This window comes from Nelumbo nucifera, chromosome 5, assembly GCF_055504915.1.
Source record: "Nelumbo nucifera cultivar China Antique chromosome 5, China Antique-T2T, whole genome shotgun sequence".
NCBI classification, from domain to species: domain Eukaryota; kingdom Viridiplantae; phylum Streptophyta; class Magnoliopsida; order Proteales; family Nelumbonaceae; genus Nelumbo; species Nelumbo nucifera.
The window spans coordinates 10,348,436-10,372,345 of NC_142653.1; the positions used below are offsets into that span (position 1 = coordinate 10,348,436).

The following is a 23,910-nucleotide window of genomic DNA, read 5'->3' on the forward strand; positions in this document are numbered from 1 at the left end:
TCCCTTAGCGCGAGGAGTGGGGGGCAATTGATGAAGGAAGATTTGACCCGACCTCGTAATCACACAACACGGGGCAAAGGCAACAGTTCGGCACAACAACACGCCCAAGGCGCAAGCTCCGAGAGGAGGAACCAGCGGTCCGAACTCCCTACAAGGAGCCCAAACTCCCCACAGGGAGCCCGAGCTCTCCCTTAGGCCCTGAGCCTTACAAACACAAAGGGCAACAACCCGAACTGGCCTGCTCCATGGCAGTTCGAGACATACCTCTATCCGAACTCAAGACTTCACCTCGCTCACCACTCCAGCACTTCGCCTCCAAGACGCCGAACTGAACAACCGTACCGTGCCTGACACCGAGGAAGTCCGTATCCAGGGGCGGCGTACCTGACTGACTCGGGATCTGACGCTTGACAGTCGCACTCCAACGGCCACCTGCCACCGCCATCTCCAGTTACAGAGACGGCTCCGACAAAGAGAGCAGTGGCGGTTCTGCCTCAGCAGAGGTGATGACACCCGAACTGGCAAGAACGCAGAGATAATCATACCCAACTTGACAGAAGCTTAGTTATGGGCCCATGTATTTAGGATTGGCATAGGGTGTTAACATGAACCTGAATTTGCTCCTCATAAAGCACTCCTCAATCCTACCTCATAGCATGTTGCAGCCATGCATTATGAACATTCCCCATGAATGACAACATACAATACCGAGTAGAGGCAAAGCCAAGGGTGGCAGAGGGGAGCCATGACCCCCTATACCTTAAAAATTCCCACAATCCCCATTTATTTTCCACTTATATTTTGGCTCCAACCATATTTATTAACATTTGCCCCCGGCTAATCCATGTTTATTAGCTTTTGGCCCTCCTAATCCTCCCTAGAGTAAAGGAAATGTTCTCATGTGTGTGACTGAAGTGCTGTGAGGAGCACTTTGTGAAGAACAAATCCAGATTCCATTATCATTGTCATAGTGCCACTGAATAGCCTTGTGTTCAGTATCCAGATTCAACGTTTTGGAATCGCCGTTGATTCAGACGGTTGGACCGTTTGGCCCGAGACCATCCAGGCAACCGGTTCCGTTTTCCCCAAATTCAAAATTTAGTAAAAAACCCGTTGAAAAGTCAACAAATCATTGACCCGTTTAACAGTTGTTTACCATTTTTTAATTTTGTTGTCAGAACGAGCCGTCCGTTCGAACCAAATGATCGGACCGTTGACCTAAAAACCGGTGCCCAGAATAATTCCGTTTCTGAGTCATTTTTATGTATTAGGAAGATCTCTCGTACTTATATGTTGTCATTCCAATGCACGACTTCGATTTCTTGCATTCAATGAACAGTTATTGTGTTCAACTAATTTAATCTCACATCCCACCCATTCAATTGTTTTAATGACCATCCTATATTATCAAATTGGGATCCAATTGAGGTATTTTTATTGATTCCTCTACCTCAAAAATTTTTATGAATTTATATAGTTGGAAACAATGACAACTTGATGGGTAAGAAAATTTACTATAATACAAAGGGATACTATGGTATAATTAAAGGTCACGACAATATATTCAAAAAAAACAATAAAATATTATGAAGCCAATAAAACTATAAATTTCTCTAAAAATTATTGACTACTAAAATGGAGTATGGATTTTCCTGGTATTGGAAGAAATTGGGCTTCAAATCTGATTTACAACGTTGAACGGCTGGAGCCTCGGAACAGTCAAAAACATCAGGACACCAGGGTTGGGGTGAGGCCGAGAGGGGATGGGGGATGGGCTACCATGAAAAAAAAAAAAAAAGCCTTGGGACAGTCGAAATGAATTCAATTAAACAAGTCCCGGATTTGAATTTGGACGTGGGAAATGGTGGAGGTGGATCCGACAGTTTACTGTTGGAGACTTAGGTGTAGTACATAGTACACAAGGCATATCAAGTACCTTAATTACGCGTGTACCCAATTAAATTCCGTGTCAAGTGAAAGCCACACAATGGTGTTTCTACACAACACACGACGTAGGTAAGTGATCCACCTACTTACCCCGATCAACTTGATTTTTTATGATACTTTGAAATTCGAACCATCTCCGTTATCTCATCCCAGACGTTCGTGGGTAGAGGTGTAAAACGGGCTCTACTGCCTTTTTCACGGATAACTTGAGGGATCGGCCTGGCATGGCCCACAGTCCAGGCTCATGCGGGCCCGTAGGTGTTGGCTAGATTGGCCTATGGGTGGTGGGCTAAGTTTTGGGCCAAGTCGGATCGTGCATTGAGCCATAGTTATTTATTTAAAGAAATTGATAAAATTAAAAAATTTAATTTTATATGAATTTTAATGTAATACAATTGCTCATATATATATAATAATTAAATAAATTAGTATAATAAAATTGACAAAATATTTATTTTATTAATATATTATATACTATATATTATTATATAATATTATATATATGGACTGGGTCGGGCTGTGGGCTAGGTCATGCTAACCCGGCCCATGGACCTAAAACCTTAAGCCCAGCATAGTTTGCATGACCGTGTCAGGCCTGACACAACCCACATGATCGTGCTAGACCTGATACGGTCCACAGACCATCATGCTGGGTCAGTCCAAATTCGTGTTGGATCATGACGGACCATAAACAGTACAACCCAATTTACACCTCCATTCATGGGATGGGTCATGGCTAGAGTATTTATATTTTGATTAAAAAAATTGATATCGAAAATAGCTGATACCGGAAAAACTTTGATCAATCAATACCTGTGAATTTTGATAAAATGCACCTGATTACCACTATGATGATACCAGTTGACTGGTTATACGATTCTTTTAGTATCATTTTTGACATCATAGTCATAGTACTTTCAATTTTTTATATACGAGAGCATGTGCCATATATATTTGTAAATATTAACTACGTATTGTAAATGATAATTAGATTTAACATTTATTACATGCATGAAATGCATAACTATCCCTTCCCTTTTATATAGTAAAATTGTATTCTTGCTTATTTTGGTATTGCATTTTTTTTTTTTTGAGAAAGTATTGCATATTACACCTGTGTTGTAAGATTCATATCAGACTAAATAATTAGAATAAGAAAAACTGAAAAAGAGTTCAGCTTCGGTCAATACAAATCCGTGCTTATACTGTTCTAATAACCTCTTATAATCTTGTATCGGAAATATCTCTCAATAAAATAAAGCATATTAATACAAGGTTGTAAAGACTGTTTGAATGGGCGTTGCATTGGCCGAAGCCAAATTTTTAGAAAGAAAAAAACAAGAATTAATGAGTGGTGACTATTTTTAATCATAAAAATGATGTTTTTTTACAAGTTGAATGGGTTAACAGTAATTAACAAAAAAAATGATCCATAAAGAATTATGATTTTTAATTCGGTCGAAGTCTTACAATATTATATTACATAATAAGGGGGTGGCAACTTGGCAAGGTGTATAGGTAAGGTATTGTGTGAAATTTATACCCATTTTGATATTTATTTAGTATACGATACTAAATAAAATATTTTATTTAATTTTTTTACATGCATTGTATTACTTATTACTTATCTCCATCTTTTTTTTTTGTTCTTTTCTAGTCTTTAACCCTTTTGGAAATTAATTCTAATAAATATTAACATGTTTTTTTATGTGTTTTTGAAAATCAATTCTAATAGTTTTCATATCATAGTTTATTTATTTCAATCATTTTTTGATGCCATTATTATTTCAATTTAATCTATCTAATTAAAATGCCTAATGAATTTTTAGCAAAACCAAGAGATGTAAGTTTTGGGTACAATTCTACTTAAAATGTTTAGGTTTGATTAAGACAAATTGGTATACATTTATCGTTATGGATAACACATTTTCTATGACCCCCGATTCAAGACAAACCCAAGACCCCATTGAGTTTTGATGTGTTCACTAAAGCATGCATGTCTTAATAAAAAACCTCTACATACGCTTAAAAAAAAGGAAAAGTACACCGCACTATACCATAGAATTCTGAATTTTATTATGATTCTATACAATTCAAAATGATAAATACCTTCATCCTAAAACATCAATACATGCCCATATATTGGTATCAATTTCGAGCTAACACCTATCCCAACTGTAATGTGAGGTTAAGAATTTTTAAAGTGTGTTGAACAATCATTCTTCCTAAAAATTACATCTTGATTAAATCTAATAATCTAATCAAATAAATTCAAAAATCACATCCAGATTTAATCTTTTAATAATCGAATCAGACTCGATGCGGATGGATCTGTTCCAAATCCAGCATTCAAGCTATAGTATTCCTAATTTAGACAAACCTGCCCTTGAATTCATCTCCCCAGTGTCATTCCACATCGTACAATAACGTACTCGTTCGTTTGAAATTTGAATGCCTAGAGAGAGAGACGTTGATAATGCCCGTCATTTATCAAAAGAACTTTTTCAAATTTTCAATTTTACAAATAATTAATATCAACTAAAACCCACAACGCCATGTATTGTGGTTTAATAATTAATATCCCGCCATGTATTGTGAACATCGGGAGATTGAATGGTTTAGTGGTTCGACGGCCTGGCTCTCAGGTTAAACAGTCTGACAGTCCAACCCAAAATCAGTCTAATTTTACAAATAATTACAAGTCAATGCATTTTTTTTTTCATAAAAGGCGGTCTAACCCAAAATCAGACCTGGAATTATGATCGATTCTCAAGTCAAACAGTCCGACAGTCTGATCTGGTCCGGTTTTTAAAACAGTAACATTGATTATGTTTGATATTATTACTGTTTATACTAAAAATGTTTAGGGTTTATCAATATAAATTTTTGAGAGGTTATCTTATCCCATTACATCAGAAAAACCTTAGCTGTTGGGAGCCAATAACCTATACTGTTGAGAGAATTTTTAGAAATGCCACATTACCATGAAAATGGGTAAATTAACAATTATATTTTAATTTATTTTGACTAAAAACAAAAGCATAGGCATGAATAGGTGAACTGCCCAGCCCAGAAACAGTCTCAACAGCATAGGCTATTGGGGCCCAACAGCCAAAGTTAACCCCATCACATCATACCATTAACCACTTCCAATGAAAAAATGTATGCATTGGATTTGTGTTTGCATTTATAATAGAAACATCAAATTTGGCTTTTCATGAAATGGTAATAGTATTATCATTTGATATTGAAAATATATATATTTTTTATATAAAAAATGGCCTATTTATTATATTAATAAACCCTCAATATTTCTGGTAAAAATAGCAATGATACCAAACAGTCGTAACAAGGGATCAATTGATGATAATTCGGTTGATACAATCTCTAGGGTTTTCAATGGAGACCTGAATCAAATTCCACTACCACCAGGGTTGTGGGAATGTGAATATAGAGGATAGGTTACACTGTAGCTCGTGGAAAAGAAGAAGAAGAAAAGGAACTAATTCATGAAGTTAGCCATTGTTTCTCATGAAGTTTTTTTTTCCTTACAGCCCATCTTCAGAATTGAAATTTCATCCTCACAGCGGGCGGCAGGATTTAATTACAAGTCTCTACTCTCTACTATCAATAGAACTATTGCCATCCCATGAAGTTATTAGAAATCTGCTCTCCACAGAGTCCTCATACAAACCTCATATCACATCCCACGGTGCACTGGAAACATCTCTTCATCAATAACAACATCCAAGTATGAAAATATTTTGGATGGAAATATTTTCGATGTGCAACTGGATTTGCTATACACATCACACTAACCTCACAGCAAGGTGGGATTTGCTGTGAGAGTGGTATAAGGAGCGCAAGTGAGGTATAGGGACATGCATAAGCCAAATTCATGTGCAATGCCTTTTTTGAGTGTCGGTGGCGTAGTGTCGGTCCATGCACTGTCCCCATGAGCATATGTGCGCCCATGAAGAACCCTGGTAGTCATGCTAGCCATTAACCAAGGCTGCTCCGCAAGGGATGTTGGTCTAGGAGTGCCAAGGTTAGGCACCCAAGGAGGTCGACCACCCCTCCTCAAAGAGTACATTAAGCTTTTGGAGATCTGCCTAAAGATGACATGAGATTTCTCAATAATCTTACTGGCAAAAATGATGGTGATGTCCCTTAACGTAAGCCTGCCAAGCGTAGGTAAGGCTAAGCCTGTGTCAAACCGTGACAGGAGCATGGCACTACTGTCACAGAGGTAGTCTACAGCGGAAGAAAACTCGTGCAGCGTCCAAGCCAGGACAAGCCTTTTGTGTGATACGAGGCTAGGAGTTGCCCGATGAGATGGCTCCACCAAGTTCAGTAGAACTGGATCATGACCTCAGTTTGCATGGTCAGGGCTCTCTGTTGGCTCTGACCGGTCCATGAGAGGCGCATCTTACGTGCTAAAGGGGGACGACCATGATGAGAGGCAACTGGGCGCCGATGAGAGGGACTCTTGTATGCCAATAATGTAGGCACTTGATGTGCCAATCATGATAGGCAACCGCTGGGCCAGAACACACCCGTGAGCTATGGGCAACGGGATAGCTCATTCAGCTCAGACACGGGGCTAGCGAGGTGTAGGGACATGCATAAGCTAGACCCACGTGCAGAGCCTCCCTTGAGTGTCGATGGCACAATGCCGGTCCATGCACTGTTCCCATGAGCATGTGTGCGCCCATGAGGAACCCTGGTAGCCATGCTAGCCATTAACCAGGGCCGCCCTGCAAGAGATGTTGGTCTAGGAGTGCCAAGGTTAGGCACCCAAGGAAGTCGACCACCCTTCCTCAAAGAGTACGTTAAGCTTTTAGAGATCTGCCTGAAGATGACATGAAATTTCCCAATAATCTTATTGGAAAAAAATGATGGTGATGTCCCTTAACGTAAGTCTGCCAAGCGTAGGTAAGGCTAAGCCTGTGTCAGACCATGACAGGCTCCCCCACTCAACCCATTGCCGTCCTCAACAATAGCTCCTTCTGTGAATGAGCGTCTATGTCCCATGTCATACACTTGTGTTGGTGTTCATTTATGGGGACGAAACCATTTCACCATGCTAGCCTGCCTAGACTTCACCCCTAGTGTTGAGGTTACTCAAACCACGCGATGACTATGCCGTTGAATTGTGTGAAAGAAGGGCCCTCGAAAAAATTGAATGTGTCGGCTTCGCGAAGGTCCGTCCCATGTATTTCTCTACCCCATGGCTCGATTGTCTTCATGGTAACTTTTCGGTGGTGCTACCGAATACGAAGTGATAGGTCTACTCCTGCTATTGGCGATGTGTCCTGGGTACCCTTTCACCATGCTGGCCTGTAGACTTCATCTCACCGTGTGCGAGTCAATCAAACCTAATCCATGGCTTATGCTCTTTTGGCCCTCAAAACTACACTTCACCACGCCGACTCGGGCTACCTCTTCGCTCCGAGGGGGCCCCAATGTGTTGCTGCCTCAAGGAGATCTGACCGCAATGTGCGTGAGTGTGGCAACTTTTTCCCATGATGTTGCCGAACATGCACTCGCCTAAGTGATGTGTATTGACTGCTGCAAGTGTTCCACCTACACCAACCAATTTCGAACTTACTGTCCCCGCCTTAGTAGTGTCTTTGACAAGCTACGGAATAATGGCTCATTCGTCATGAAACCAAGGTGTAAGCGCACCACCCACAGCTCACTAAAATGAACAACAACTAATGTCCGTGAGGAAGCATGGCACTCCCCCACTCAAACCACCGCAATATGCCTTCCATGAGATGGCCAATGCGTCTGCCCCCGAATGAGCGCTACTTCGGGGTCATTGGAATGAGGAAACGATGAATGGCCTCTTGCTAGGCCTGATGTGAGTTGCTTGCTTGAACCCGATTGGAAATGCGTAGGGACCGCACCCCACGATGTGGTGCTTGTCGAGATTACCACTTCAACTGGCTCTATGTTGTTCTGCTCTAATACCAACTGCGGCAGCAATTGGCTAGCTCGCTCTGATACCAACTGTCACGGGGGTAGATCTGTAGCGGAAGAAAACCTGTGCGATGTCTAGGCCAAGGCAGGCTAAGGACAAGCCTTTTGTGTGATGTGAGGCTAGGAGTTGCCCGATGAAATGGCTCCACCAAGTTTAGTAGCACTGGATCATGAACTTAGTTCGCATGGTCGGGGCTCTTTGCTGGCTCTGGCCGATCCATGGGAGGCGCCTCTTACGTGCTAAAGGGGGATGACCATGATGAGAGGCGACTGGGTGCCGATGAGAGGGACTCCTGTATGTTGATGATGTAAGCACCTGATGTGATGATAATGATAGGCAACCACTGGGCCAAAACACACCCGTGCACTATGGGTAACGGGATAGCTCATTCAGCTCAGACACGGGGCTAGCGAGGTGCAGGGACATGCATTAGCCAGACGCACATGCATAGCCTCCCTTGAGTGTCGGTGGTGCAATGTCGGTCCATACACTATCCCATGAGCTTGTATGTGCCCATGATGAACCCCAATAGCCATGTTAGCCATTAACCAAGGCCGCCCCGTAAGAGATTTTGGTCTAGAAGTGCCAACATTAAGCACCCAAAGAGGTCGACCACCCCTCATCAAAAATTACGTTAAAACTTTTGAAAATCTGCCTGAAAATGACATAAAATTTCCCAATAATTTTACTGAAAAAAATAATCGGTAATGTCCCTTAAAATAAGCCACCAAATATAAGCAAGAATAAACCTGTATCAAACCGTGACTATGGCATCATCCTTCCATCGAACAAGTGCAAGTGTAACAAGGAAAGCAAAATAAAGGGAGAAGGCAGGACCATCCGTCAAACGCAATCATAGCTCCGCGCCAAAGTGCTCATCTTCTTTCCTTTTTTCGCTTTTCTTTTTCTTAATTAAAGACAAAGTTTTTATTACATGGACGCTACTTATTCAATAAACCATGAAACACGCCTTTCTGTTCGTTTCTGGCCACCGGATCCAGAAGCTTGCAGTGTAAGCATCATTGTTGTCTCTGCCATGTACAAATACAATGCGGTCTTTTAATTAGCCACGTGTATTAATCTGTCATCTATTCTTGCATCAAACCCGCAGCTCCGGTTTCACGTGCACCGTAGCAAGTTAGCAACTGGTCGTGCTTCAATTTTTTTTTTTTTTGTTCAATCAAGAAAGTAGCGATTTTCTTGCACATGGCAGAGCACTTTTGGCTGGAACTTACCGTTTATCTATCCATGCGTTAATTGAGTATGCAAGTACTGCAATCAGATCAAACGGTCTAGTTTTTCTTTTTTCTTTTTTATAATTGACATCAAATAGGTTACTCTGTCAGACTGTCAGCTATGCAATTGTTCATAAAAAACCAATAAAGTGAAAAATGGAATCAAACCGAGAAAACTGAATCGAAAGATGCAGTTTGTTCAGATTGGTTCAGTTTTCAACTAACATAAAAAAAAAAATGGACAATTAATCAAACCGGCATACTGGTCCGATTTCAAAAATCAGTGCATTATATCGATTGGCTCGGTTCCCACGTCAGAGTTGTGTTAACTGTATCCTCCCATATGAAAGAGGGGTTAGGAATCATTGAACTTAGGGTGCAATCCAGCCGAGCTGAGCTGAATTTTTTGACATATTTTGATTTGGTTTGACTTAAATAATCTTACACCTGAGGTTGAATTTAATTCGAGTTTTATTTTTTGGTTGAAATTCATTTGATTAAATATTCGATAAATTCGAATTTTGAGCTGAACATTTTATAAATGATTAATCGAACTTACTTTGATATTTGAACTCAAACCTGAATGAATTATCTGATTAAAACTCGACTCGGTTGCAAATAAGAAATAAGAGAGTTCCAATGTAAATGATTCTATTATTCAAAGCTTTTAATGGGTCTTTCATAGCCTTACCGATTTTTACCGCCCATCCTGATTCCTGATATGTATTGAACCCGGTCTAACTTAGGTCCGAGCCAAGCCATTTTAGGACATGCCAGATTTTATGCCGTCTTGACAATGGGAAGACATTAAATTGGAAATGGTTCAAGCGTATAACCAACTTCTTTGTTTTTAGTCCTACGATACCCAATTTCATTTGAGCCCAACAGAAGTGTATACCGGAACAAACTACCATTTTAAGGTCCCGAATCCCGACAACCAAACACCGGGACAATCGTCTGGTGTTGAATTTGAAGGTGCCAGCTAGTCTCATGGTGGAGTCTTTCTGTCTCTCGCTACTTGTAAGTTGTAACCTGTAACAAACAATCCCGCCTTCACCAAGTTCCTACCACCGTCGTGTAGCCCTTTTGTGGTCAATGGATGTTATATGAAAATACTTAAATTCCCATATTGTCCTTCTCTGTAGAGGTGGTAGGTGGACCCACGTTTCAGCCCAATCATAGCCATTCCCACCAACACCATCAGTCCATCACCAAGTGACCAACGCCTTCACACTTCATACTTATTTTTATTTCTTTATTTCCACTTTATATTATTACCCAAAAAAAATCTTATCTATCTTTACTTTTGGAATGGAATAAAAATGCCATCGACCAATTAATTAATTATTAAATATAAAAAGAAAAACAAAGAATCTTTAGTTCTTAACTTCTTATTTACTTGGATTGGATGGTTGATGACAAAGACATCTGCTCTTCCTCTCTCCACGGTCTCCACTTACCAACAACAACACCCGAGTTCTAACCTCATCGCCCGGAAGTACGCGTCCCTAACTCCCTCGTGGCAATTCTAGGCCGACACTTCTCTCTCTCTCTCTCTCTCTCTCTCTCTCTCTTGACATCACCTTTCGCAGAATCAAATGATCGCCTTCTGCTGTTACGCTTTATAATACCCCACATATTTATTCTCCCTTGCCTTCTCTGTTTCTTGCAACGAACTATTTATTCCGGTCAAGGGGGTGTCGGCGGTGTTCAACTTCAACCTCCTAAAATCTCTGTCCTCCCTTCCTTTTACCCCTCCCCACTATTGTTTTTTCCCTCTTATTACAGTCTTCTTCTGTACTCTCTGGTTCTGGTTGTTTCTCTGTTTGGGTATGGGTGATAGTTGATGATCCATGCATAGTAGTAAGCTGCTGGTGCTAATTAGCGACGTCAGGTGAGAGCTCTAGCAGCTCCGAACTCTCTTACACGTGTTTTAGTTTTTGTACGCGGGCACCATTATACGTTTTGTTTATTTATTTTAATTATGCTCTGCTGCTTCTCTTGTCTGGGTTCTATCTTCCTCCTCTCCTCCCCCCCCCCCCCCCCCCCCCTTCCCTTTGACCTTGAAAACGCGCTTTCTCTGTTTTTCCTTTCCCCATTCCTTTTGATCTTAACAGAGCAGGGTTGAGTTACATGTATTTTCGAACGAAATCGTCTTTCACATACGGTCGTTTTTTGCCTGTATGATCATTTCATGCGACGCACGCTAACCAGGGTATATCCATGGATGTCTCATTGATTTGATTATGACATTAAAAAAAATAAAAAATAATAATAAAATCAATCCTATGCTCCTTTATAATGGCCAGGTTCTTGTTCACATGCAGACGACTCCTCTCCACTCACACTCTGTCTCAAACTCTGTTGATCTTGGGAGTTCTTTCTTACATTTACCTGCAACTGTATGGATTTTGGCTTCTTCTGCCATGGAGTGATTTTTCCATAAGCTATACACCTTTCAAATCATTATTATATTGCTGCTTCATAACCTTGCATATTATGTCATTGTGTAGAATCTTGAAATCCAGACTCCAGATTCAGAGCAGAATGTTTATAAATTTTTCATACTTATACTTTTATCTTGTGGATGAGAGCTTGTGTGCACATGTACCATATCTGTTGCTGTGCACTAGCATATTGAAGTTATGCATCATTTCTCATAAACTAGCATGCAAGTCTAGACTTGTGAGATTGTGGTTTTCGTATTGAAATATGTATACTATATAAATTTGACATGGGTGCTGTATTCTTTCTCTTTGTCATATGATGATCCGTCTCAAAATGTTTGGGTCTTAAGTAGAAAGTAGAAATTTTAGTTTCTTAATTGGTTTGCTGGTTGTAGACAATTCTTGCTTTTCGATTCATTTCTTGAACTGAAGACAAGATTGTGGGCTTCCTCTTCCATGAGAATATGAGATTGAGTTTCGACCAAGAAAAATATAGATAGAAGTCATTGATTTATGTTCGTATAGTCTATCACAAGAAGAACTAAAGCCATCGTTTTCCACAGACAAGCTTTTATGTATCTCAGGAGTTCTCAAACTGCAGAGTAAAGTTTCCTTCGTCCTTTCTCCATTGCCTAATCGGATTCTTCATGTAATAAATATATCACAAGGAACATAGACTTGCCAAAAGTTACCCCGGCAACCCACATCAACTGATTCTTACTTTATATTACTTAGATGGTGTCAAATCAACTCCTACCAGTTTCTTATTGAAGAAGGTGGAAGATTGAGTCTTTGATATACCGTAGGAAATATGCATACTGTTATTAGAAACATATTCCTCCTACAAATCAGTTTTTCTTGGACTCTTCTAAATGGATGAAGTGTCCAGGTCAAAAACTTTTCAGATTTCAAATTCTCTGTATTCTTAAGGGATACTTCTGCATAATTTTTTCCTTTTTCTCCTAGTTATACATAAATAAATAGTTAATGTACATGATGAATGCTATTTTCTCTATGAAATGTTACTCAGTAACACAGAAAACATTTTAGACCTTTATATAGTAGGTATTTAATGTCAGAATTGAGGAAAAAAATATTGGCTAATTTTAATTGTGTGTGTGTATGTTTGTTTGCTTTGTGAAGTCAGACTTGAACATGTGCCTTAAAAATGGACCAATTGGACTTAAGTGTCCATCAAGAAATGTGATTTGTCAGAAATAGAAGGCACAGTTCCTTCATTAGTGTTGTTAGGCATAAATAAGGACACGTCTATTAAGTGCATAGAAAAAATATGTCGGGCTTATGGAAAACAAGTTGGATGTACTATAAAGGAAAATGTAATTATTTATGACAGAGGTAATTGCTTAATCCAATGGTAGACATCTCAGACTGAAAAGCATGAGAATGTGGATTCAAGTTTGAGAGCAGCCATTTCATGCAAGAAAATGCTGAAGGTTAGGTCCATATAAAGTCCACCTCTCCCAGACCAGAATAGCAGGGATCATTATTGGGTCATGGCCCTTTTATTTATGACTCTCTTTCATAGAGGTATACATTCACCAAAAAGTCAGTGTTGCATATACATGGACATGTGAGTTGGGATCCAACGCATGTCCAAGAGTCTGACCCAGCAAGATGATAAACATGGACTCATAGACACCTCTATTGAAAAATACATACTATTAAAACAATTCATAGTTTTTGAGTTCTAATATTATATACCTACACAAACTGTTGCCTTTGTTGCTAAAGCTGAGTTTGGGAAGAGTGTAAATGCAGATACGTTCAGTGTAAAGCCTTGTAAACAGTATTTCTAAACCTTGTATTTGCACTGTACATATTTGTATCCATACTCTTCCCAAACTGAGCCTAAGTGCTGTTTGATAGAAAAAAAATCGGATTTGTCTTGTTAGACTCGAACACATTTTGACACAACACAACATCCATTTAGTAGAGACCATGTAATACCAAAAAAAGTTCCAGAAAAGTACATTCATCAAAAATATGCTTAACTAAAAATATAATGATGTTCATTTTTTTTCTTTTAGGCTTAGTTTTGTTTTTCTCATGAAAATTTTCCTGTTTTATTTGTATGGCAGGATTTGGTGAAATCATGGACCAGAAGACATGGCTTTGGGGGAAAAAAACATCAGAGAAGACAATTGTTGTAAGTGACAAAGCCAACCTCTTGTCAAAAGGAAAAGATGAGGAGGTAATTGGTGACCTTTTATTCAATTTATATATTGATGGTTGAACTGTTCCCTTTCTGCCTTTCAACAAAAGAAAATGTTGGAAATGCAAGCAGAGCATTTTTTGCATCACATGTTATATTTTAATGGTGTTAGCATTATACTTATATTGTTATCAATTAATAAAATTTCAACTGTTACTGATAAAAAATGATGTTATCAGTAAACTATATTGCATCCAACTATTTGATGGATTGAAGTGAAATTTGTTCCTAAAAACCCTATGCAATCACTAAGCAAACCGTTGTTACACCTCAGTTGAGAAGAAAACTACAGTTTGACTTAATTGTATTCCATTCATCAATAGAGTTAAGTAAATAGTGAGATACAGAACCAGGAGAACAAAATGGTTCTTTTACTGGGAGATATCAAAACCAACATTACATGAGGGCTCAAGAGAAGGGGGAAGAAGTGTAACTTATGCAACCACTTATGTATTAAACAAGAGTTAAAGATCTAGATCTTGATTCTTCAAATCCATTAGATGCTTCCAACTACATTTTCTTTTTATTTTGTTTCTTACTTTTTTTTTGTCAATTAGTTGATCATACTTGGACCAATTCCTTCTTTGGTAAGTGTACCAACTTTATTAATCATAATATAGTTTACCAGATAGCATCTCTAAATATGCATCTTTCTGTTATCTTGGAGAGTCATAAGGGAGGTTAGATCCCAAATGCCAATCTTGCAATAGAATTGTCCATGATGATGGAGGGAGGTTTTAATGTTTGAAAATCATATAGCTCTATACACTTAAAACATATGTTTTTTAAGATTTCTCTCTTTTAATTTTTTGAAGGATTTTAAAAACATTATTTGATTTCAAATATAGTCAATGGTTTCATTTTGTGAAATATTTTGGACAAGGTCAAGGGCTCAAGACACTTCACGAATACATGCATGAGAGAGTTATCAAAGCCCATGAGTCATTGATGGACCTGTTATGATTATTTGAATCAAGGAATACCAATGACCAGGTCTATATAGAACCCACCAAGAGGGCTAGTGGAGAAGTGTGTCAAATGGAGAATGATGCAGCGAATCCAGACTCCTGAAACCACCAGGAGACTGAAGTTTTTTGCTTTTCCACAATATATCTATTATTTAACAGATACATCAGTCATCTTGGGGAACTTGTTTCATCCACTCTTTGAATCCAGCAGTCCAATTCAGGAACTTGTTCCATCTCTGCATATGGCAATTCTTTTAAAAAAAATGACTATGTTTTCGAATAACTTCTTGACAAAATTATTTTGAACTCTGTTGTCATTATGGCCACATATTTCCAGAATAAACTACTGGAGTATTTTGGACCAAAGTATCATTGATTAAAAAATTCCTTGGTTTAAGTATATTTTGACAACCTATAAAAAAATAGTATATTTTGACATATTAACTTCAACCAAGTTGTCAGGAAATTGTGTTTCAAATGTGATGAAATTTTTTGTTTTTTGGCTAGTTTCAAAATTCTTAAGAAATGAAATTTTATAATCTTCAGAAATTTTAAGGACAACCAAATGTTGTTAAAGAATGCACTCTCTTAGGGCTTAGATCCTTTGGGCATTGGTTGAATCTCTACATATGGATAACCATTGATTTTTGCTTACACTTGTGAGAGGATCGGATTATCTTGAAGAAGTGTCTCCATGCCATTAAGCCTTAATACTTGTAATTCCTATCAATCATTAATTTTGGAAAATTATTTATTCTATATTTTGTTTGATTGAGGACAGGCACGTGTGACAGATAAAGAAGTAGATCTAGAAAGATCTGTAAAAGATCTGAATGAGAAGCTTTCATCTGCCCTCTCTGAGTGTAATGCAAAAGATGATCTTGTCACAAAGCATGCAAAAGCTGTAGCAGAAGCCATTGCAGGTTATCTAATGTTGCTAATTTTTCCTTCCCAAAACTTTCTTACTTAACTTATATTCCAGCGTGTGCACTTTTTTTTCCTTAAGCATTGTTGTTGAAGGATTTTTCAGATTTTATCTTGATCTATCTAATTGATAAATCATTCTAGGCTGGGAGAAGGCAGAAGCAGAAGCATTTTCTCTCAGGAAAGAACTGGATGAAGCTTTACAGCAGAGGATGGCTACAGAAGAAAGGTTAGCTCACTTGGATGGAGCTTTGAAGGAATGCATGCAGCAGCTACGATTTGTTCGAGAAGAACAGGAGAAAAGGATTCATGATGCTATAACAAAGACAACAAAAGAATTTGAAAAAACACGGATAACTTTAGAGGAGAAGTTAGCTGAAACAAGTAAAAGGGTTACCATGTTAGGTGCTGAGAATACTCAGTTGAGTAAGGCCCTCCTGGGAAAGGAGAAGTTCATTGATGACTTGAGTGCAAGCAAGGCTCAGGTAGAAGCTGATTTTAATGCACTAATGGCTAGATTAAATTCTATTGAGAAGGATAATTCTTCTCTCAAATATGAGGTCCGCATGCTTGAGAAAGAAGTTGAGATCCGGAATGAGGAGAGGGAATTCAACCGTCAATCAGCTGATGCATCACACAAGCAACACTTGGAGAGTGTGAAGAAGATTGCAAAATTAGAAACGGAATGTCATAGATTGCGGCTCTTGGTTCGAAAGAGATTGCCAGGTCCAGCTGCTTTGGCTAAAATGAAAAATGAAGTTGAGATGCTTGGAAAGGATCCAACTGATTTCAGGAGAAGAAAGTCAGGTTCTTCAGTGGCAGCTCAAACAATGGACTTTGTGCAAGACAATACTCCTGAAACTCCTACTAAAAGGATCAATTTCTTAATTGAACAGTTATGTGGCATGGAAGAAGAAAATAAGATTCTCAAAGAATCTTTAAGCAAGAAAGAGAGCGAACTCCAATCCTCAAGGATCATGGGTGCACGAACAGTCTTTAAGTTATCACAAGTTGAGGCTCAACTTGGAGTATTGATGAAAGGTCATAAAGCCATGGAGTTGGCAAGGAGTAGTCCTAGATCAAATAGACTCTCCCTTGAGTCAGTATCTGGTGCTGGCAATGAAGATGAATTAAGCTGTGCTGAATCATGGGCTTCTGCTTTGATCTCAGAATTGGAAAACTTCAGAAATGGAAAGCCAAAGACACCATTGTCATGTAAATCTATAGGAATTTCAGACTTCAGTCTGATGGATGACTTTGTTGAGATGGAAAAATTGGCAATTGTTTCTATGGATACGCCTTATGAAAGTTCCCTTCTTTCTTCAGATGAAAGTAGTGCACTTGTGGAACCCTTAGAAACTGAATCAGGTATTTATCCTTCAGATACTACCGGTAAGGAACTAGTTCCAGTCATGGATAGTCATTCAGGCTCTGGTCACATAAATCAAAAAATCCAATCAAAGGATGTATTAATTGGAAAATATCCTCATTGGCTTCAGGATATCCTCAAGGTAGTCTTGGAGCAAAGCCAGGTTACACAGAGAAGCCTTAGTGAGATTCTTGAGGAAGTTAAAATTGCTTTGATAAATGTGAGTCATACAAACAATGGTGAAGTTGTTGATGCAGGAAAAAACTTGAGCAATGCAGTAGCATCAGATCACCTACATGTTAGTGCCTCTCCACCAGTGCATTCATTTGATGGACCATATGGAATGAGCAAGTTATCAAAGGAGGTCACCAACCACCAGCTTCAATCAAATCTTAACAAGTCAATCTCTAGACTTATTGAACTTATTGAAGGGATTAACCAACCTTCTTTAATGGATTATGGTACCCCTCAGATCTTAACAGAAAATGATGGGAATTCTTTGCCATATAAGAATCCAGCAACACCTACAGGCTACATAGTTCGTCTCTTTCAATGGAAAAGTTCTGAACTTGGTGTTGTTCTGCAGCAGTTTGTCCACACTTGTAATGATCTGTTGAATGGAAAAATTAGTCTTGAGAATTTTGCCGGAGAATTAACTTCAGCTTTCGAGTGGGTGACAAGCCACTGTTTCTCCCTTCAAGATGTTTCAAGCATGAGGGATACAATTAGGAAAAATTTTGATTGGGATGATACCCGAAGTGAAATTGAAAATGAAGTTACTCTGAACGGTTCACTTCCAGAAGCAGATAAATCCCATTCATCTGAAGAACATCTATCAAATGGCCACAGTAATTTATCCCAAATGGAAAAAATTCAGGGTGTTCTCAAAGAAGAAAATAGGAGATTAAAGGATGAACTGAAGGACATGGAGTCTGCAAAGAAAGATTTGGAAGGGAGGCTCCAGTCAGCAACTGATAAGAGTGAATCCTTGATAACTCAACTTCAGGAATCAGAAAAAAACATTGCAAGTTTACAAACGCAACTAGAAATCCTAAAAGAATCAAAAGGGATTATAGAGGATCAAATCGAAAATCACAAGTTACTTAATGAAGATCTTGATACCCAGCTTACAGTTGCCAGAGTTGAACTAAAAGAGGCTCTCCAGAAGCTCTCTTCTCTGGAAGCAGCGCTTGAGGATAAAAGCAACTGTTGTGAAGAACTAGAAGTAACTTGTCTTGAATTGCAACTCCAGCTAGAAAGGTACAAATTTTTTTCTTGCACGATTATGTTTTTGGAATCTGAATAAGTTTTGCTCCTACGGTGATGATTCATCTCAGGTAGCTGTAACTTTTGTTTCACAGTTTAACAAAGAAGGAATTTCCAAATCCTGATCCAGATCAAGAGAAAAAGCATCTTCGAACTGTAAGATCCCGTCTTCTTTACTTGATAGCTCTTTTGTAGTAGAATAAATCATTTTGACGAATTGAAATGAATAGTAAAGGTTATTGTTTTACCTGTATATTTGTCCTTTGCAAGTCTAGAATATCTACCTCTGTTAAGAGATCAATTTTCTATTCTGCATCATCATCCTCATCGAAGCCTTATCCCAATTATATGGGTGAGCTACATAAATCCTGTTTCTCCATTCTGTTCTATTTAAAGCCATATCCATTGTTAAATGATGGGTGCTTAGCCACTTAAATCATTTTTACTGCTTCAACCTATGTCCTTTTTGGTCTACCCCTAGCCCTTGTATCCCCTTCAACTTGCAACTGATCACTTCTTATGGGTGCTGCTGATGGTCTTCAATGCACATGACCAAACCATCTTAATCTACTTTCTTTCATTTTATCACCTATTGAAGCTAGTCCTAGGTTCCTTTGAATGATTTCATTTCTAATTCCATCCTTTCTAGTTTTTCCACTCATCCATCTCAGCATAAGCATTTTTGCAACAATTATTTTTTGGACAATGTTGTTTCTTAACCACCCAACATTCTGCTCCATACAGCATAGCTGGCCTTACAACTGTTCTATAGAATTTTACCTTTAATCTAAGTGGTATACCGGTGTTTGCCTATCACATAAATCTCTGGATGAACCACTCCATTTTTCCCATCATGCTCTAATTCTATGCATGACATCCTCCTCAATTTCTCCCTTGTTACAAATTATCAAACCAAGACAAAGGAGGAGAATTGTGTCAGGTTGGCAGCTGGTACCAAAACCAAAACTTTTGCCAAACTTGATCATGGATCCTGATTTGTTTTTCTATTATGCATCAGTAAAAATTTTATATTTGAACTTGACAGAGTAAATAGACTTTTTAATGGTCTATCTATTTAAATTGTAAACAAGGGGCCATTGCTTGGTTTAGTGGTAATGGGTTCAAGTCTGGAGCTATCACTTTGTGCCAAAAAAAAAGGCAAAGTTTAAGGCCATATCCAGTCCACCCTTACCAAAACCTAAGATAGCTGGGACAACATTGGATAATGACCTTTTTTCATATCATAAACTATGAAATGCATGCCTCACCAGGGAAAGACTTCGGGCATTATCATTTAACCTTGGGTCTTATAACCTTTGGACATGTATATTGACTTGAGCAAAGCTTCCTTCAGCATGTTATAAACTAATAAATGCAACAAAGCTGTAAAGAAAAAAAATCAGATGAGAGGAAAAGTAAGATGAAGAAGAGGATGCAGAAGAAATGTCCCTAATCTATTTTCTACATGCATCAATATCTATGGGGAGTAATAAATAGGGAAAAAACATCATGGGTATATTTTAAATGAAAATATAGGAAAACACTGTAGGAGAGGTGATAGGCTCCAATCGTTGTTGAGTTAATGAACTATGGAATATAGAAAAAAGGAGGCTCTTTTTTTTTTCTTCTTTTTTTTAGTGGGAAAGTTGAAAGAAACAAACAAATAAACAAAAGGCTAAATGATGGTATACTCGTTGCCTTTAATTTCACATTAGCACCTTAGTGGAGCTTTGGAGGTATTGGATGACCATTTTTTAACCCCAGAAAATTCTAGAGGGAAAGCATCTTCTAACTGTTACTCAGAGAAGATAGATAGTTAGAGATACCATTCCCTCCCAAAGCATTGCAAATAAAATAGAAGGGGGAAGCAAAACAACGCCACTCCGGGGAACAAAGGAAGAGGGAAATTCATGCCCAAATCAACCAATATTGGCAAAATCATCTGCCAGCAAGTTGCTTTCTGTGAAAATATGGATCATGGAAATTCTCAACAATTTCTAATACAGTTTGGAGGATGTTATTAATAATAAGTTAACATGCAAGTTTTGAACTACTCTCCATCTAGATCACTCCAATAACATGCTCCCAAAAACACTACAACACATCCAGAAATTACCCAGTTTGAGCAACAAGGTTAAGACTTCAAACTCCACCAGAAGGCCCGTGTGTGTTAAGCTTCAAATTTCCTTGACATGGAGTATTCTCTCTCTCTCTCTCTCTCTCTCTCTCTCTCTCTCTCTCTCTCTCTCTCTTGAGAAAAAGGTAAAGTAATATATCAGCCACAAAGCAAAAAACAAAAAAAAAAAAAAAACAAATCTGCACAAGGAGCTGTGCGGTGCCCAAGCAAAAAAAACAAATTTCCATGACATGGAGTATTCTCAATGAAGGAAGGTCAAGATTAGCACAATTGGTGGTGCACAAAAATACCTTAGAGTGGGGTACACCAGGACCAGAGAGTGATATTAATGTGTAATTGAACCAGTAGTATTTATTCGTTAGCCCTTGGCTAATTTCTGGTTATATTTGTCTTTTCTTCTTTGGGAAAGAAGAGTTGTACAATTTACATAATAAAATATTTACCCTGTTAACAATCAAAAAAAGGAAGTTTTCTAAGAGACAGAGACACAGAAAATTTCAAAAGAAACTTATCCTCCATAATTTCAAGAAACTTTTGGCTGTTGGCAACGTTCTTCCGCATGACAGGTCAACCCATTCAGTCCCCTTGTCTTTTTGGCCAAAAGAATATTTGAGAGCGATTACTCTTTTACACCACATCCATGCTAACGTATCATGCGGAAGAACATTCCCAACAGCCAAAAATTTCCCCATAATTTCATGCTAATACATGTATTTTGCACATATCAATTTCTTGACAATAAGAGATTGAAAAGTAATTGGTGCCAAGAAATCTCAACACCATAATCTTGTTTGTTGCCTAGACAAATTGATGGGAATGATATTTGAAAGTTTTACATATTTGTTATGTATCCCAAGTAAGTTACTAATTATGCAATGGAATAATTCCAATTGTTACAATTCAACTTTGCAGGACTGGGAGATCGCAGCTGCTTCGGAAAAGTTGGCAGAATGCCAGGAAACCATCTTAAACCTGGGGAAACAATTGAAAGCATTAGCTTCGCCTAGGGAGGCAGCTCTATTTGACAAAGTTATCCCCTCCCCTGCCACCGCCTCCAACAACAAGAACATCAACACGAACCATCGTTCCTCCCTACTTGATCAGATGTTAGCTGAGGATGATGCTGCCAAGTCTCCCAAAACCAAAGAAATCATATGCACTATGGATCCACAGAAACATCCTAGCCCACCTTCCGATTCCTTCCATGGTCCCATAGTCCCAGTGAAATCTCCAGAGAAGGCTCTGGATTCAAAGAAATCAAAGCAAAAAAATGAGACCACCACAGTTGAAACTCTTGCTATTGTGCCGATTAAGAAACGTGGAGGTGGTGCAGGTTTTCTGAGAAAACTACTATTAAGAAAGAAGATGGGTAACAGCAAGAAGACATCTCTCACTGTTATTACATGATAACAATTAATTGGTGACAACAACAGTAGTTTCCACTTAGCAGGGTTTGGTTTTATTAACTTTTGGTGTTTGATTACAGCTTTGGAGTTTGGACTTTGGGATTGGAAATACTGAAAGGTTAGAGAGAGAGAGAGAGTTTCATAATGTTTGTCATTTTGCGTTGTTGGATTCCCGTTGTATATATTTTGGGTTAGGGGCCAAGACGCTTGAGTATTGAATCTATTCACAAAATAGTATATGATTGAGAGGAGAGGGCTGTATACGCTGCAGCCTACTTAAATGCGATTCACGTCTTTGTTGATAATTTCCTCTCGAGTAGGGCTGCAAGCCTGCAAATGTGCCCACATTTGAATTCGAATTCGATGTGGTCAAGGGTGATCCGAATTCGACCTGTTTATAATTTGATTGAATATGGACAAACTCCATCCGATCCATCCGACATGATCAAATTTAGTTTTATTTAAATGCATATGCTTTTATGTTCGGGCCTAGCTCGCAATATGCATTGTATATGTAATTACATAATTAGGGTTCGACTATGATACCAGAAAAACTTTAACCAATCAGCCGGTATCATGAAAGTGTAACCAAAGTACGAGCCCATTGGAGATGAAACGGGTCCAATCCGATGAATACTTTGGATCAATCTGGACTGGTCCAATTCAATGTCCAAACAGTTCAAATTGGTTTTAATTTAGATTAGATCCAACCCAAACCTGGTCAATTGACACTTACTCTTATCTCATGTCAATGGACCAGACATTGGTTAGATACAACCCAATCCAATAGAAATTTTTTTATTACAGATAAATCAGGTCCAATGCAGTCTGATAAACACTTTGAACCATTACGTATAGGTTTGAACCATTAAATAAAGGTTTATACTTGATTTGCCTTCAAAACTGAGAAAAAGTGGTTGATAAATATTTTCTGGTATTTATTGACAACTAAACACCACTAAACGCCACATAAGCAGAGCAGTAAATAAGCATTTTTGTGCTGGGGAAACATTAAAATGAAAGTCCCCCAAATGGTTGATTTGCATGCAAAGTAAGACAAACATTTATAAAATAAATAGGCATGCAAAATAACATGATAGGACAGAATGCCCACATGGCGATGACCTGGCACTGTTTACCAAATAAACGGAAACCATACCAAACACCCTATAAGTCTGAACTGGTTCAATTCAATGTCTTACTGGTCCATCCAATCCATTCAATTTGATTTTGATTCAGAGGGTCCAACCCAACCCCAATCTATTGACACCCCTAATGACACCTGAAACAACTCATGTAGTGGAGAGTAGCCTTTTCTCTAGTGCGGTTCGAACCCCTGCTTGTCTTTTTTGTAAAAAAAAATATTGAGGGCAATTACTCTTTTACCCCATCCATGGTAACGTGTCATGCACCAAAACATTTCAACAGAACAGTCTAGGCTGTTGGGAGTTGGGACCCAACAGCCAAAGTTTTTCCGAAGTCTTTTAGGGTAAAACTCAGTATTGTAGTATCGTAGCACTCAATAACAAGCCCGGATCTCCTACCCACGAGAACCCTGCCCACATTTATCGCAGCCACACATGGAGAACATCTCACCCTCTGCATAGTATTATGTAAGGGGAGATGTTCCCAATTCACAGGGGTGGTGTACTATGAATAAACGTGGGCAGAATTCTCGTGGACAGGAGATCCGGAGTCCTCAATAACGAGTATTGCTCAAAACCCACATCGGCAAGTATTAGAATGAAGGCAAGGCCTCCATTTATATAAAGAGAGAAGACCACTCACCGGTCAGTATTTTCTCACGAGTCATGTGGGACATGACTCATTGCCTTAGAATAAAACCTTGCTTCGGAGGCAACAATGTATTATTTTATACAGACTTGCGCAAAGCCAAGCCAAGCTTGGACTAGCTTACCCTATACAATATTTTTATTTATAAAATATTTTAATAAAAAAATTGTATCATTTGATCGCATAGGCCCAGGCCTA

General features: G+C 38.6%; 1 protein-coding gene across 4 annotated transcripts; it reads left to right on the top strand.

Moving 5' to 3' along the window:
- Positions 1-10,607: 10,607 nt before the first annotated feature.
- On the top strand, positions 10,608-22,223 carry LOC104606738 (filament-like plant protein 7). Of its 4 annotated transcripts, none has more exons than XM_010272097.3 (7): positions 11,228-11,383; positions 11,496-11,570; positions 13,715-13,827; positions 15,598-15,739; positions 15,885-18,369; positions 18,471-18,531; positions 21,425-22,223. In XM_010272097.3, the coding sequence occupies exons 3-7, from the start codon at positions 13,729-13,731 to the stop codon at positions 21,917-21,919; spliced, it is 3,282 nt and encodes a 1,093-aa protein (XP_010270399.1). In that variant the 5' UTR covers positions 11,228-11,383; positions 11,496-11,570; positions 13,715-13,728; the 3' UTR covers positions 21,920-22,223. The 4 variants fall into 4 exon arrangements, with proteins under 4 accessions (XP_010270417.1, XP_010270390.1, XP_010270399.1 ...); XM_088887497.1 differs by having other exon boundaries at positions 13,715-13,782; XM_010272115.3 differs by lacking the exons at positions 11,228-11,383; positions 11,496-11,570 and adding an exon at positions 10,608-11,062 and having other exon boundaries at positions 13,715-13,782.
- Positions 22,224-23,910: the final 1,687 nt, after the last annotated feature.

What these genes read in the sequence shown, in the direction of transcription:
- LOC104606738 (XM_010272088.3), top strand. Translation starts at nt 13,729, where the DNA reads ATGGACCAGAAGACATGGCTTTGGGGGAAAAAAACATCAGAGAAGACA. An exon ending in TGTAGCAGAAGCCATTGCAG is followed by an intron (nt 15,740 to 15,884) that starts GTTATCTAATGT and finishes AAATCATTCTAG; the next exon opens with GCTGGGAGAAGGCAGAAGCA. An exon ending in AGAAAAAGCATCTTCGAACT is followed by an intron (nt 18,532 to 21,424) that starts GTAAGATCCCGT and finishes TCAACTTTGCAG; the next exon opens with GACTGGGAGATCGCAGCTGC.